The sequence below is a fragment of the Beta vulgaris genome, chromosome 7 (assembly GCF_026745355.1).
Source record: "Beta vulgaris subsp. vulgaris cultivar EL10 chromosome 7, EL10.2, whole genome shotgun sequence".
Taxonomy (NCBI): Eukaryota; Viridiplantae; Streptophyta; class Magnoliopsida; order Caryophyllales; family Amaranthaceae; genus Beta; species Beta vulgaris.
The window spans coordinates 55435595-55449176 of record NC_079208.1 but is presented as its reverse complement, the minus strand read 5'-3'; the positions used below and the strand labels follow the sequence as shown (position 1 = coordinate 55449176).

The 13582-nt window shown below is 33.5% G+C and overlaps 1 protein-coding gene across 1 annotated transcript; it reads left to right on the top strand.

Annotated features, from left to right (window-relative positions):
• Window positions 1-5422: 5422 nt before the first annotated feature.
• Window positions 5423-11957, top strand: LOC104899881 (fasciclin-like arabinogalactan protein 17). Its single transcript, XM_048647844.2, has 3 exons — window positions 5423-6978; window positions 10461-10581; window positions 11488-11957. The coding sequence occupies exons 1-2, from the start codon at window positions 5658-5660 to the stop codon at window positions 10526-10528; spliced, it is 1389 nt and encodes a 462-aa protein (XP_048503801.1). The 5' UTR covers window positions 5423-5657; the 3' UTR covers window positions 10529-10581; window positions 11488-11957.
• The last annotated feature ends 1625 nt before the right edge of the window (window positions 11958-13582 follow it).

Here is a 13582-nt window from a genome sequence, read left to right as displayed (position 1 = left end):
ATACATTTATTAAAAAGGACGAGAAAAGCCAAACTACGATATAATTTTGGTTATTTTCAACATAAAATGTCCCTGTAATTGTTATAGTAAAACCTAATGAGAACGCGGCATATTGCTTTAATTTGAAGATATATCTCAATAAACGTTGTAGCTATGTTCCTTAAAACTGCAACAACTTGACTTTTACTTTGCTAACACGTAAGGGCTAAGGCTTGTCAATAAACGTTGTAGCTAAATTCCTTAAAACTGCAACAACTTGACTTTTACTTTGCTAACACGTAAGGGCTAAGGCCATTAATGTCCTTCATTTTTTTTAGAGAAAGTTGATTATTAGTTAAATTTAGAGTACTATATCAAAACAATCAAATAACATTATATTCCATCTATTTCCCACAAAATTTATTCACTTGTACTTTTCACATTAGTATAAAACTTTTAATATTGATATATCTAATTATGTATTTGTAAAGAATATAAAAAGTTTATATTTCAAAATTACATAATGCATGACTCAAACAAGATCCAAGATAACTACTTCAATTCCTTTGTTTCTTTTTACTTGCAACAATTTGACTTTTACACAATTCACAAATTTTATATACTTTATAGAGGTGTTCATTTCAAATAATTCAATTAGAAATTTCGGATCGCGAAAAATGCGATCTTAATCCGATCCGGAAATTTCGGATTTTGGATATTTTCGGATAGGGTATCCGAAAAATGCGGGAAATCCCCTTGTTTTGGATACTCGGAATTTTTTAAGATCTGTTTCTGGCCCGATTTTTTTTAGATATCCATCTAGAATACCCAAAACTCAAAAAATTATATCGGATCAACCGAATCGGATATCATGCACACCTTTTAATAGTTTATCTTTGATGATTTATATTTAAAGAGAATATATAAATGTGAGATCTTGTTAGATTCGTTCGTCTCAATATAATTTTTTTGAGTATATATATATATATATATATATTTGTAATTTATATTTATCAATAATTAAATATATTAATAGTTGAAGTGATGCATTGGCAAGCTTGAAAATCAAATTATTGCAAGTAAAATGAAGCAGATGAAGTATATTTTTTCGTCATGTATGTAAACAAATGATGATCTAAATGGTGAAGATAAACAATACCAAAATACAAAGTGTTACAATTTTTGTGAAGAGAGGAGATTTTATATAATTAGAAGACGTTATAAAATTATATAATAGTAACATTTTTTATAACGTGAAGTCAAAATAAAGTACGTGAATACCGTAAAAGTTAAAATGTAGACATGTCCATTCGTTTCAATGTTTCTCATTGTAATAACTCTTCTTTTTTTACCATTGTATTCAACGTATTAGGTATTTCCCTCAACACAATGATATCCTAATATTCTTTTCTTACCTTAAAAAAAATTCCAAAACAAATAAATTAATTTTTGTTTTGTAGGTATTTCTGTTTGGTTATACAATTTTTTATATTTATTAATTTTTGTTGTTGTTGTTGTTTTGCGGTGGGCTTATTAATCGAAGACACAGACAGCTCATCTTCAAGTTCAGAAAGACATCACAGGAACGACAGCGTCTCGGCGGGCCCCACATGTGATATTCTTTAGGCGGCTTAAATTTTCGGCTCGGCTCGGCTTGAGCCTTGAGCCATAAAGGTCATGATGACAACTTACAAAACTCAAAGCAAAAACTAAAGGACAAAAAAGAGTAACCCATAGAAAAAAGGGTTTGGTAATAGGTTTATGAAGCAAAGAACCTCTCTCATTATTTTAGTTATTCAGAATAACAAACAAATTTTTTTTGCCTTTTTGACAAGTGTAAATATAAATTTTATATAGTCACTTTTATTATTTATTTGCAATAATTATGACTACTGTTGGTATTATTGTTATTTGCTACTATTATTATATGTAATTTTTCTATGTGTAAAATTGACCTAAAATAGGTATGGATGATAAAATAGGTTATATCACCTAATGATTTTGTATACTCCATATAAGTGTATATTAACTTATATTCCTTACAAACAAAAAAAATACAAAAAGTTCGACAAATTTGCTATTATACCTTATGTTATATACTACCTCCGTTCTCTTTTAGTTGCAACGTTTGACAAATTGCACTATTCATGTTTTCTTATTTGACCATATTTATTGATTTATATGCTAAACAAAATATAGTCATGTGGGGTCTTGTTTGATTCGTTTCGATGTAAGCTTTCATAATATCAAATTTTTATAATTTTTACTTACATACAATTAGAGATAAAACGATTTGAAATTGTACATTGGCAAGCGTGAAAGTCAAAACGTTGCAACTAAATAAAAACAGAGGTAGTATATATTGAACAATTAATAATTTAATGTTGTTCTTATAGATAGTTGGAGAGCAATAAAATTATAGCTAAATACTACCTTCGTTTTTTTAATTGTTACACTTTGACATTTTACACTATTCACAAGTTGCACTCTGACCCTCGTTTGTGATTTATACGTAAATAAAAATATAGTCACGAGGGATCTTGTTAGATTCGTCTTAGTATGTATTTTGTACATTTTATAATTTTTACTAATACAAAACTAAAGACATATATCCTCAAAGTTTTGCATTGACACACGTAAAAAATGTAAGTGTAATAATTAAAAAAACGGAGGGAGTATTGTAGCTAGCCAACTCTTCAATATACAAATGAACATACAATTGATAATGAATTTGTCACCCTCCTAATTGTATTAGGAGACATACATTTGAAATTATACTCTCAAATGTTGTAGATAGCCAATGTGAGAATATATGAGGGGAAGCTAAAACTACTACCACAAATTCATAATTGAGACTAACATGGAAATATTTAGAAAAAGACAAACTTATTTGCATAATAATTGTTCATTTGTATGATGACAAAATTCATGTTATTTTTGAAATACAATTTCTGAAATACAAGAAGAAAAAGAATATAAACTGATATTTTTTAAAAAAATTCTATTGCATAGCTCACCTTTATAACTATAATTTATTTGTAATAACTAATATACTATGACAATAGACATATATTTTTCTGGTATATTTGGTTAATTAAACTTTTTTTCAAAGCCTTTTCCATGTAAACTCACTCAACCAATCTTTTAAACTAAACCTTAAGAATATTTAGATGATGCAAAATAAGCAAATTTTCATATACCATAAAAAACTCCCATAGTCGTAATTGATATTTACAAAGCAAATCAAAAGTCACAAAATAAATCCTCTACCAACTTAGGGCATGTTCTCCCCAATTTAATTATTTTTAGTTCAGTTCATTTGCAATCAGTTCAGTTCAGTACAGTCTAGTTCAAGTCAGTTGCAATCAGTGCAATTCAACTTCAATTGTTTTATGCCGAATAGAACATTTCCCTTACAAAATATAGTAATCTTATAAGGAGAAATTTCATTGATTGAAGGTCAAACGCCATCTACAGTAGATATTAAAGAAAAACAAAATACAATCAAATAAGGTTAAATCAAATTCGTCTTCGAAAAAAACTACAATGAACTATATCAAGCAATACAGTGCAACCCCCTTGTATTTGCTGAATCAAACAACTATTGATGAGTAAGTCTATCACTCTGACATAGTTTGGGAAAAACATTCTTGATCGAGCCATATTCACCGCATCTGAAATTCCAATACCTTCATGTTGAGTCTCGAACTTCAACCAACGAGAACAATTCTACATACCTAAAAACAAAAAAACCATACTCACAACTCCAATAGGGGAGAAGGAGATCTCCAACAACAGAAACTAAAAAAATCCAATAAAGAAATACTAATTTATTCAACAAAACTAAAATTTGAATATAAAAAGAAGAGAAAGGCTTACAATGGATGAAAATATACATGACAGTCCCTAACTAATGAAAGAGAGGTAGGAGAGACTAAGGTTTAGAAAGAGAGAAAAAAAGGGGGAGGGGGCTAGTAATCTTAATTAGTACTCCATCCGTCCCATAATATAGTGTTTGTTTTTTTTACACGGTCTCCAAGACGTAACTTTGACCTTTAATATCTTCAATTTCGTATTAATAAAAAATATAAATATTTGATATTATGAAACTACACATTGATACGAATCTAACAAGATCCTACATGAATATGTTTTTTTATACATAAAAATGAGAATATTCGGTCAAAGATTTTAAAGTTTGACACACCAAAAATGAAGTAGCTAGGCACTATATTATGGGACGGAGGGAATACAAAGCAAGATAAACATAACCCAGTTTTTTTTTTTTTTTTTTTTTTTGGCAGGAAGAAAAATAATTTCATTGATAAGGGATAGCCAAACGGCACTTACAATCAATTTCTGTAAAATTGAAAATTCCAACATAGGTATATAACACCTTAGAACTAGATACATCGCAGATTTGATAAAAAATAGTCTTAATAAAAAACTTCATCTGAAGCAATACAATCTGTGAGTTCGCCCTGATTCGGCTTAACTTCTGCTGATGCATAGTCGTTTGGGCGAAAATACTTCCGTGGTCTTCTAGATTCTTACAGAGAATAGAAATTGTTAGATCTCTTCCTTGTTCATTAGACGAACAAAAAAAAAGAAATGGAACAACCTAAAATAAATACCATCTTAATGATGGGATATACTTATTGGAAGCAATTAAAAAGGTTTTTGGGGCTTACCACCGGTCCGAACACCAGTGGAAGCCCCTACAAAGATTCACAATTGAGACCAAGAATAAAAGTGATGAAAAAACAAAGAAAAAGAAGAAAAAATGAAGGAAAAACCTTCAAAAAAAGAAGAGAAAAAAACCTAGCGACGAAGGCTAGGAAAAAACCCTCCCAAGGAGAAATCTTAGAGAGGAAAAAACCCTCCCAAAAAGAAAACCCTAGAGAGAACCTTGTTAAACATAACCCAGTTATAAATTCCTTAATTATTCAATTCCCGCCAATAAAACACCATCCCTATTCCACACCCATCAACTATTCACCAAAACCAAAAATAAAAAAAGAAGTTCCCAAAATAATCTTTACCATAAAGTAAAGATAAATAATTGACTTGAAGAAATGGCAAACAATACAATGCCTCACAACTGTCTTAGTCAAACACTTGAAACCAAAACTCACCCCTCCCTAAATTACACCACATGGGGACACCCCAACTCAAAGCTAACCCTTCTCCTTAATCTCATCACAACTACTTCTACTCTCCTAAAATACTACTACTTCTTCCTTGTAACTCAACTCGGCTTAACTCAGCTGTATTCAACTCAACCGTGTGGCCCCCACTTCCAGCCTGTCCGAACCTTCTCTTTAAAATTCCAATATTACCCTTCACTTCCAAACCTTTTTCACCTTTACCCCCATCAACATCCAATCACCTCTCTCCACGTCATCATCTTCCTTCCTAAAAACTACCACAAAACTAAACTGAGCCGACACTCTTCTACCAAACCATAGTTACTAACTCTCTCTCTCTCTCTCCTCTATTTCTCCCTTCTTCTTCTTCATTCTCTCCATCTTTCATTACTCTCTCTCTCTCCTCCATTTCATTACTCTCTCTCTCCTCCATTTCATTTCTCTCCTGCTAACTTTTTTAAAAAAGAAGAAAAAACAAACAGATCCACATTTTCTTTTTCATTTTCAAGTTGCTTTACTTAATTTTCTGCCATGGGTGGCCTTTACATCTATGGCCTCCTCCACATTTTCTCTCTCCTCGCCGTATCAACCACCGCATTGCCAGCTCGTGAACCCAAAACGACGTCGTCTCAACCGGGTCAAATCAACTCTAACTCGGTCCTCGTTGCTTTACTCGACTCACATTACACCGAGTTAGCCGAGTTAGTCGAAAAAGCTCTCCTTCTCCAGAAACTCGAAGATGTTGTCGGTAAACAAAACATCACAATCTTCGCACCAAGGAATGAAGCTTTAGAGCGAGATTTAGACGCCGAGTTCAAGCGTTTCTTACTCGAACCCGGAAATCTCCGCTCTCTTCAAACTCTCATTCTATCACACATCGTACCCGTCCGAGTCAACTCGGATGAGTGGCCTACACATGAAAACCAACCACAAAAACACATCACTCTGTCAAACGACAGAGTCCATTTACAGACAGATAAGAAATCAGGCCAAAAGACAGTGGATCTCATGAGAGTAATCAGGCCGAACGACGTCGTTCGACCAGACGGTGTGATTCACGGAATCGAACGTCTACTTGTACCACACTCCGTACTAGAAGACTTCAACCGTCGTAGAAGTCTTCGTTCTATATCAGCAGTACTCCCAGAAGGAGCACCAGTGGTGGACCCACGGACTAATAAATTAATAAAAAAAAAGAAGTCCGTGGGTCCACCACCACCACCTGGAGCACCACCGGCATTACCAATCTATGCCGCAATGGCGCCAGGTCCATCACTGGCCCCGGCACCCGCACCGGGGCCAGGAGGTCCTCACCATCATTTCAATGGTGAGGCACAAGTAAAAGATTTCATAACCACATTAACTCATTATGGTGGGTACAATGAGTTAGCTGACATTCTTGTTAATCTTACTAGTCTTGCAACTGAAATGGGTAGACTTGTATCAGAAGGGTATCTAATTACTGTATTAGCACCTAATGATGAAGCTATGGCTAAGTTAACAACTGATCAGTTATCGGAACCCGGTGCGCCGGAGCAAATTATGTACTATCATATGATACCTGAGTATCAAACTGAAGAAAGTATGTACAATGCAGTGAGAAGATTTGGAAAGATTAAGTATGATACGTTGAGGTTACCTCATAAGATGACAGCTGAAGAAGCTGATGGTTCTGTTAAATTTGGACAAGGTGAAGGTTCAGCTTATTTATTTGATCCGGATATTTATACTGATGGTAGGATTTCTGTTCAAGGAATTGATGGTGTTTTGTTTCCTATTGAGGAAAAAGATCATCAAATTTCTGCTTTGCAGAAATCTAATCGTGCTAAGGTTGTCACCAAACCTAGAAGAGGTAATTTTTTTGATGATTTGTTTGCTCTTTGATTAATTGGATTCTTTTGAGTTATTATTTGGGTATTTGGAATTTGTTGTTGTGTCTCATGTTAGTTATAATTTTTATTTGATTTGGCTGAAAATGCAAGTTAATTTTGTGAATTATAATTAACAATGACATTTTTATCACAAAATTTCACTTGTTTGATTTTTTGAAAACCATGTACTTTTTCTGGGTTCGTGAGATAAATGAAATGTTTCTCTCTTTTGATGTGATAGATAGCTTTTTCGAGAGAAGCGTTTCATTTATTTCAGAACGGATTGTTACTATTTCTAGTATTGATGGTTGATTGATTAGATAATTGATGGATTACTTGTGAAGAATCTTTAATTAGATACAAGGTCATAGGTTAATGTTTTCTTTAGCTTGAAACAGTGATTACTTAAGAAGTGAAGATTGAAGGAAAACAGCAACATTAAGGAAGAGAATTCATATGATAAATCCAACCGTGTTCAATAATCTCTTGACTCAGTGGAAAACCGAAAATATGGGGGAAAGTAACGGGTATATGGACTTTTAAGGTGTTACTATTCTGGAAAGTAATGGGCATTTTGTGAATGGGAAAGTAAAGTTTCTTTTTTTAAGGGGCAATCAATCAACATGAGAAAATGGGATAAAGGGGACGGTGGTGGTTCAAAGATTGTTCTTTTGGGTTAATTGTTGATAATTTTTGATTAGTAGAAATGGTACTATTTTTGCCTTCTGCGGCCGTTGTTTACTAGAATGTCCGAAAAAGTTGTCACGTTTTCTAAAATAGTCTGGTTTGGGATAGATTATACCAAATCCCATATCAAGGTTGATCAATGGGAAGATTGTGGGTTTAGATCAACAATTGCATTTGCGGCTGTTGTTTACTAGAATGTCTGAGAAAGTTGTCACGTTTTCTAAAATAGTCTGGTTTGGGATTGATTATACCAAAATCCCATATCAAGGTTGATCAATAGGAAGATTGTGGGTTTAGATCAACAATTGTATTTATGCCGAATTTTCGACTACTACAAGAGATTAAGAAAATGTGAGAATTATTCTTTCCAACGAGGAGAATATGTTTTTGTTTAGTGGAACAAGTTTGATGGGATTCATATAATGCTGCAGAAAACTATTAGCGGGTAACCTGAATAACACGTATACTAGTAGTGTAGAAATTAAGATTTCAAAGCTTAACTTTTTGCACATGGAGTGATGTTATTCATCCTTCATGTATGTACTACTGTATTTTGACAAAGATTGGTGTAAAGAATTGTAGGAGCCAAGTTCACAAATTTTCATGGGGACTCAATTAGTCAATAGAGTTTATAGAGATGTTAAAAGAGTCTAAGATTAAGTGCAATTTATTACATGGCCAATACTTCTATATGGGAGGAACTCCATATATGCACTATCAGTAATCCATATGTGCTTGTCGTCTTGTCGGTAACTCCATATATGCATTGACATTAACTATATTATGACCTTAGTAAATTATCAATAATTGTCTATAATAATTATTAGTAACCCACGGAGATTGATTGAGTGACTCTAAGGGTTACTCAAACATTTTCCGTAACCCACGTTTCCTTATCAACTAATGATGTGGTGCGTCTCATATAAGAATTTGTAAAAAAATCGGTTGAGACTGGGGCCTAAACAATTTTAGTAGATGTTTGAGTTTTATGTTTTTAACTTTGTAATGCATCTAATGAGGTGTCAAGCATACTGGTAGTTGGTATAAAAGATTACTAGACTAACTGTGTTCACATGTATCTTGACCGAGTCATTAGAAATAACCATTAATTAAGTTGTGAAATGAGCAAGACAGGGAGAAGTCAATCATTTATATACTGTATTTAGAGGTGTGAATCTGCACTTCTTTTGTATCTTTGATATTTATTAGTGTGTAAATGATAACCATATATACTCAAAAGCTACGAAGAAGAATGCATCTACTGGCTTTAATATGCAATTAAGAGATTGAGAAAGAGTGTTTTGCTTGACAGTTGGTGGTTACCCCAAAAAATTTACTTTGGAAAATGATGGGCCTTTAATGGAGGAAAGAAAGAACACAAGTCGTGATCGACACCCTTCCTAAAGATCAATGCTTTCATTTTTTTAGTCTTGTTGAGAGTAATTATAATTGACATAAGTAGTTTTTTATTCGCGTTGAAAAGAGAACTAGTTTTTTAACCCGTGCAGTGCATTGAGTTGTATCATGTATGACATAGTTTTGGATTCATCACTTTCTGTCTTATACACATTTCACACTCACTATGATGCTAAAATCAATCATAGCAAAGTTAAAGGTTTAATTATGAGAGAGACGCACTCAAAGATCCATGAAGTTTTGTTGGTGAATTAGGATTCTGTCCATTCTATCTTCAGGTTATGACACACAAGTTATAAAAAAGTAAAAACGATTGCCTGCTTTTTTCCTTCATTTACTTAGAACCTCTTGTTTTAGGGAATGGACCATCCATTTCCTTTACAAAACGGAGAGATCGAGATTAGTAAATGTGTAAAAGGTTCCTACCATTTTCCTTACTAGGTGCAAAGTTTTCTAAACGTGGGAGTTGAGATTGAAGGTCAAGATTTGTGTATCCTTAGAAAATGGAAGGATATGAGTTGAATAGTCGAGAGAAAAGCCCAGGTGAGAGGGGTAGTCAATAAGTTTGCTTGTAAAACAGGAGAATTGTCAATCAGTACTACTTGAGGAAACAGCTAAAGTTTCCAGCTGTTGCCTTGATGATGATGTGTTGTCCTTTTAGAATACAACTCACTTTTAAGTGTTTTCTTCATACCATGTTTCACAACTCACAAATTTGTATACTTGTACTAGTAGTTTGCACTCCATTTTTTACGAGTCCGGCTATTTGGAGAACGGTTCACTATAGAGCAAATAACATATTGATGCGTATACCCTTACTGGCTTACCCTTCAATAGACATTGTGTGGTCAAGTCAGTAAGGGTATAGTGGACATTGTATTTGTCGCTCTTGTTCTCTATTGAACCGATCTTCGAATTGTCTCTTTCATCTTTTATTGTGCAAGGACAAGCCAATTCTTTGGATCTACTTAACTTGTACCCATCTGTAAGTGAAGTTTAGTCAGAATGAATTGTCATTGCTCGAATATCCCTTTACAAAAAGAGTGGATTTTCACTTGTATTTAGTCATCACTTTGATAGTTCAATTTACGCCATCAATGTGACAATTAAATTTGAAGAGTGGTTATTATTTTTAGTCTGAGTATGTAAAGTGAAATTTATTTATTCTTTAGATATTTTGTCACAATAAGAAAAAAACAGAGAATAAGATTCTATGCTTCATGTCTTCTTTTTTTCCTTTATGTCTAAATCTGTGAATTTTAGAATCATGTGCTGTGAATTTTGATTGATTCTTCACTTGATCAACTTTTGTGCTACCATTTTTGCTGTATTTGAACATATTTGTGTGGCAATTGTGCAGGGAAATTGATGGAAACGACATGTTGGATGCTTGGCACCATGGGGCAGCGCTTGAATGCCTGCGTATGAGCAACACACGCAGTCTCGGGGGCTGACAGTTAGGCATCACAAAAAACTACAAGGTTCCACTTCACTATTCTTGGCTCTTTCCTCTCTGAATCTTTATACACCCTCACATTACATGTTTTGTTCCTTTCCACCTTAATAATTTGATCATCATTATTCTCCATATCATATTGGCCTTCTTTTTGGGTGATACTTTGCTAATAAAACAGTTCCAACTTTCTAAGAAAGTTTTATGTTAATGGAGTTTATAAAGATTAGTTTTGCAATTTGCTTTAATGTGAAGGCAATATTTAGGCTTCCTTTTCTTCCCCTACTTTCCTTTTTAGCTTTTAAGAGAGTTGTTGGTGTTGATTGTGATATATTTCTTCACTTGTAAGTTGTAAGAGTCATTAGTGTGAGTCTTTCTCAAGCTGTTTTCTGGTTTGATGCCTCTGAATAAACTTACATTTTAAGCATAGTATCAAGAAAAAGAAACTACACCCACATGTTTTTCTTGCATATTTGTGCTCACCTTAGTAGCTTGTCACCCACAAATAATAATCAATATATACTTTCATTTCTTTATCTCCCTTCACTTAATTTTACACAAAGGCTAAATAGGGAACCTGTTCTCGTATGTTCGGTGGAGAATAGTTCTCGAAATAACCCGACTCGATGAAACTACAAATTAATGAACACATAAATTAAAGAGTTATGCTATATGAGTTGCATATAAGATATAAATACACTACTTAAAATGGAAATAAGTTGTGAATTTATGGATTTTTTTTGCATCAACGATGTAATAAATGATCAATTAATGCAACTTATTTTCATTTGTAGCTTCTTATATACAGCCCTTAGGACTGCATATAGCTTTTCTCTAAATTAAAAGTATGATTAGTAAATTAAACTTTTCTCGATACATATTAATTTCCCTAAAATTATATTTTAACTCTTTTTTTTCCCTATTTTTTTGACAGATGTAAAATTGGTGAAAAAAGTGAACAGCTTCAGATGATCACTGCATTAGAGAGTGATGTAATACAGTTTTCCTTTTTTTTTTTTGATTTTTTTTCCTTGGTGAAGCATATTTTACAATATATTCAAGGGTAAAAAAAAAGGACCATGTTTGGAGTTACTACCATGAAGGTTCTTGCATAGCTCCCCCCAAGGAGAGAGAGAGAGAAGCTGCTGTAGTTATAAATATATACAGTTAAGTAATGTTTAAAAAAAAAAACTTGTATTTTTTTATTTTAATTTTCTAATTTGTTGGTGATGGTGAAAGGTGTCGGTGGTGGTGGTGGGGGAATTAATTTTGTGTGATGGGGAGTTGGTGGGACAAAAGGTGGCACTCACATTCAGCAACTTTGTCCTACCCCTTCTTAATAAAGAATTTGGAAACACCAAATAGTTGTGTATTTCAATAAAAATTGATTCTTTGTGTTCATAATATCATTTTTGTATCTCAAATGGGAATTTTTCATACTATTACTACTACTACCAGCTAAACTTTTTCATCCCTTTGTTTTTACCTTTCCTTGTTTATCTTATTTCTACTTAAATTTTGTTTAAGTCCGGTTAGCGACGCGATGTGTCTATTTATGCTTATTAGTAACCTCATATATGTATCGATTTTAATAGTAATACGATATATATAATATATATATCATCTTTGTTTGGATTCACGTTGCATCATCAACTAATAGTGGGGTGCGTTGTATGTAACGATTTGTATCTTATTTATTGTCAATATTAAATAATAATTAATAATTGACCTTATTTGATAAAAGACTTTTCAATTGGCTTAAAGGTCAACATTGTAATCAGTTAGGAGGGATGTTGTCTTTTGAGGTACTCATATAAATTTCACAGGAGATTAGTTCATTCATCGAAGGTAGTGGGAAACTTCTCGTAGTAGGACAAAAAAAAGGTCAACATTCTAACAGAAAATGAAAAAACGGCTCGTGGGTTATATTGCATATATAAACAGTAAATTAAACTATTAATTATATAAAAAAATTATAATATCAACCACCAAAACAGCTAATATAATTGCTAACACAATCATCAATTTCATTAGTTGCATGATTAAGAACGTATTAACTATTACGGCCCGTTTGGTAGTTGGTAATAAATGGTGGTAATGGGAATGAATTTGTGTGTAAATTTGTGAAAAATATCATTGTCCATTACCATGGTAATGCTAATTTATCCTAAAGTGTCCACTTGCCTTCTTGAATTTTCATTCCCATCCAATACCACCTTGTAGGGTGGTAATGAGTGGTAATGAAAATTGCTTCCCCTTGGAAACAAAAACACAAGTTTAGGGGTGAGATTGCTTGCCCATGGAGAAAAAATGCCTCCCCATGGAGATTTTAAGGGTGGTTCCCTAATAAAATTATACTTAAAATTCATTCCCATTACCGCAATTTATTAACGACTACCAAACGGGCCGTTAAGGTAATGTAACCTGAAAATTGGTGTGTTTCTTTGTTTTGGCTGGAAGGTTATATGTCGTTGTTTTAACATGGTAGCTTGGAATATAAAAATATTGATTAGATTCTTTTGACCTGTAGACTTGTTACACGCTAACTTACAACTAAGCTAATGATATCTTATTAATTAAATAGACCTCTATTTATGTTTATTTGTATGAGAACCGTTGGTTAATTGGATCTAGGTCTGCTGTATGAAAGACCAGAACCTTCATAGATGCCATAAAAGCTAATTATTGCTGCATTATTTGAAACACTGCTTCAAGATTACATAACTGGAATTCACTAAATTTTAATCTCAAGTGAAACTAATATTTTGTTGAATTGATTAGCTTATTTAGTTATAATAGACTAGAGCTGGCCACAGGCCGTGCTGGGTCCGCGGGCTGAAGTGGAATACGGGCCGGGCCAGGCCCGTGGCCCATCAAACTCGTGCCGTGCCGGGCTGGGCTGAAATTGTGGGATCCTTGTCCATGGCCCGGCCCGGCCCACGGGACTGGCGGGCCGGGCTCGTGCTCACCGCGGGCTTGGTCCAAAAATCACAGTTTTTGGAAAAAAAAAATTACAAGGCCCACGGGCT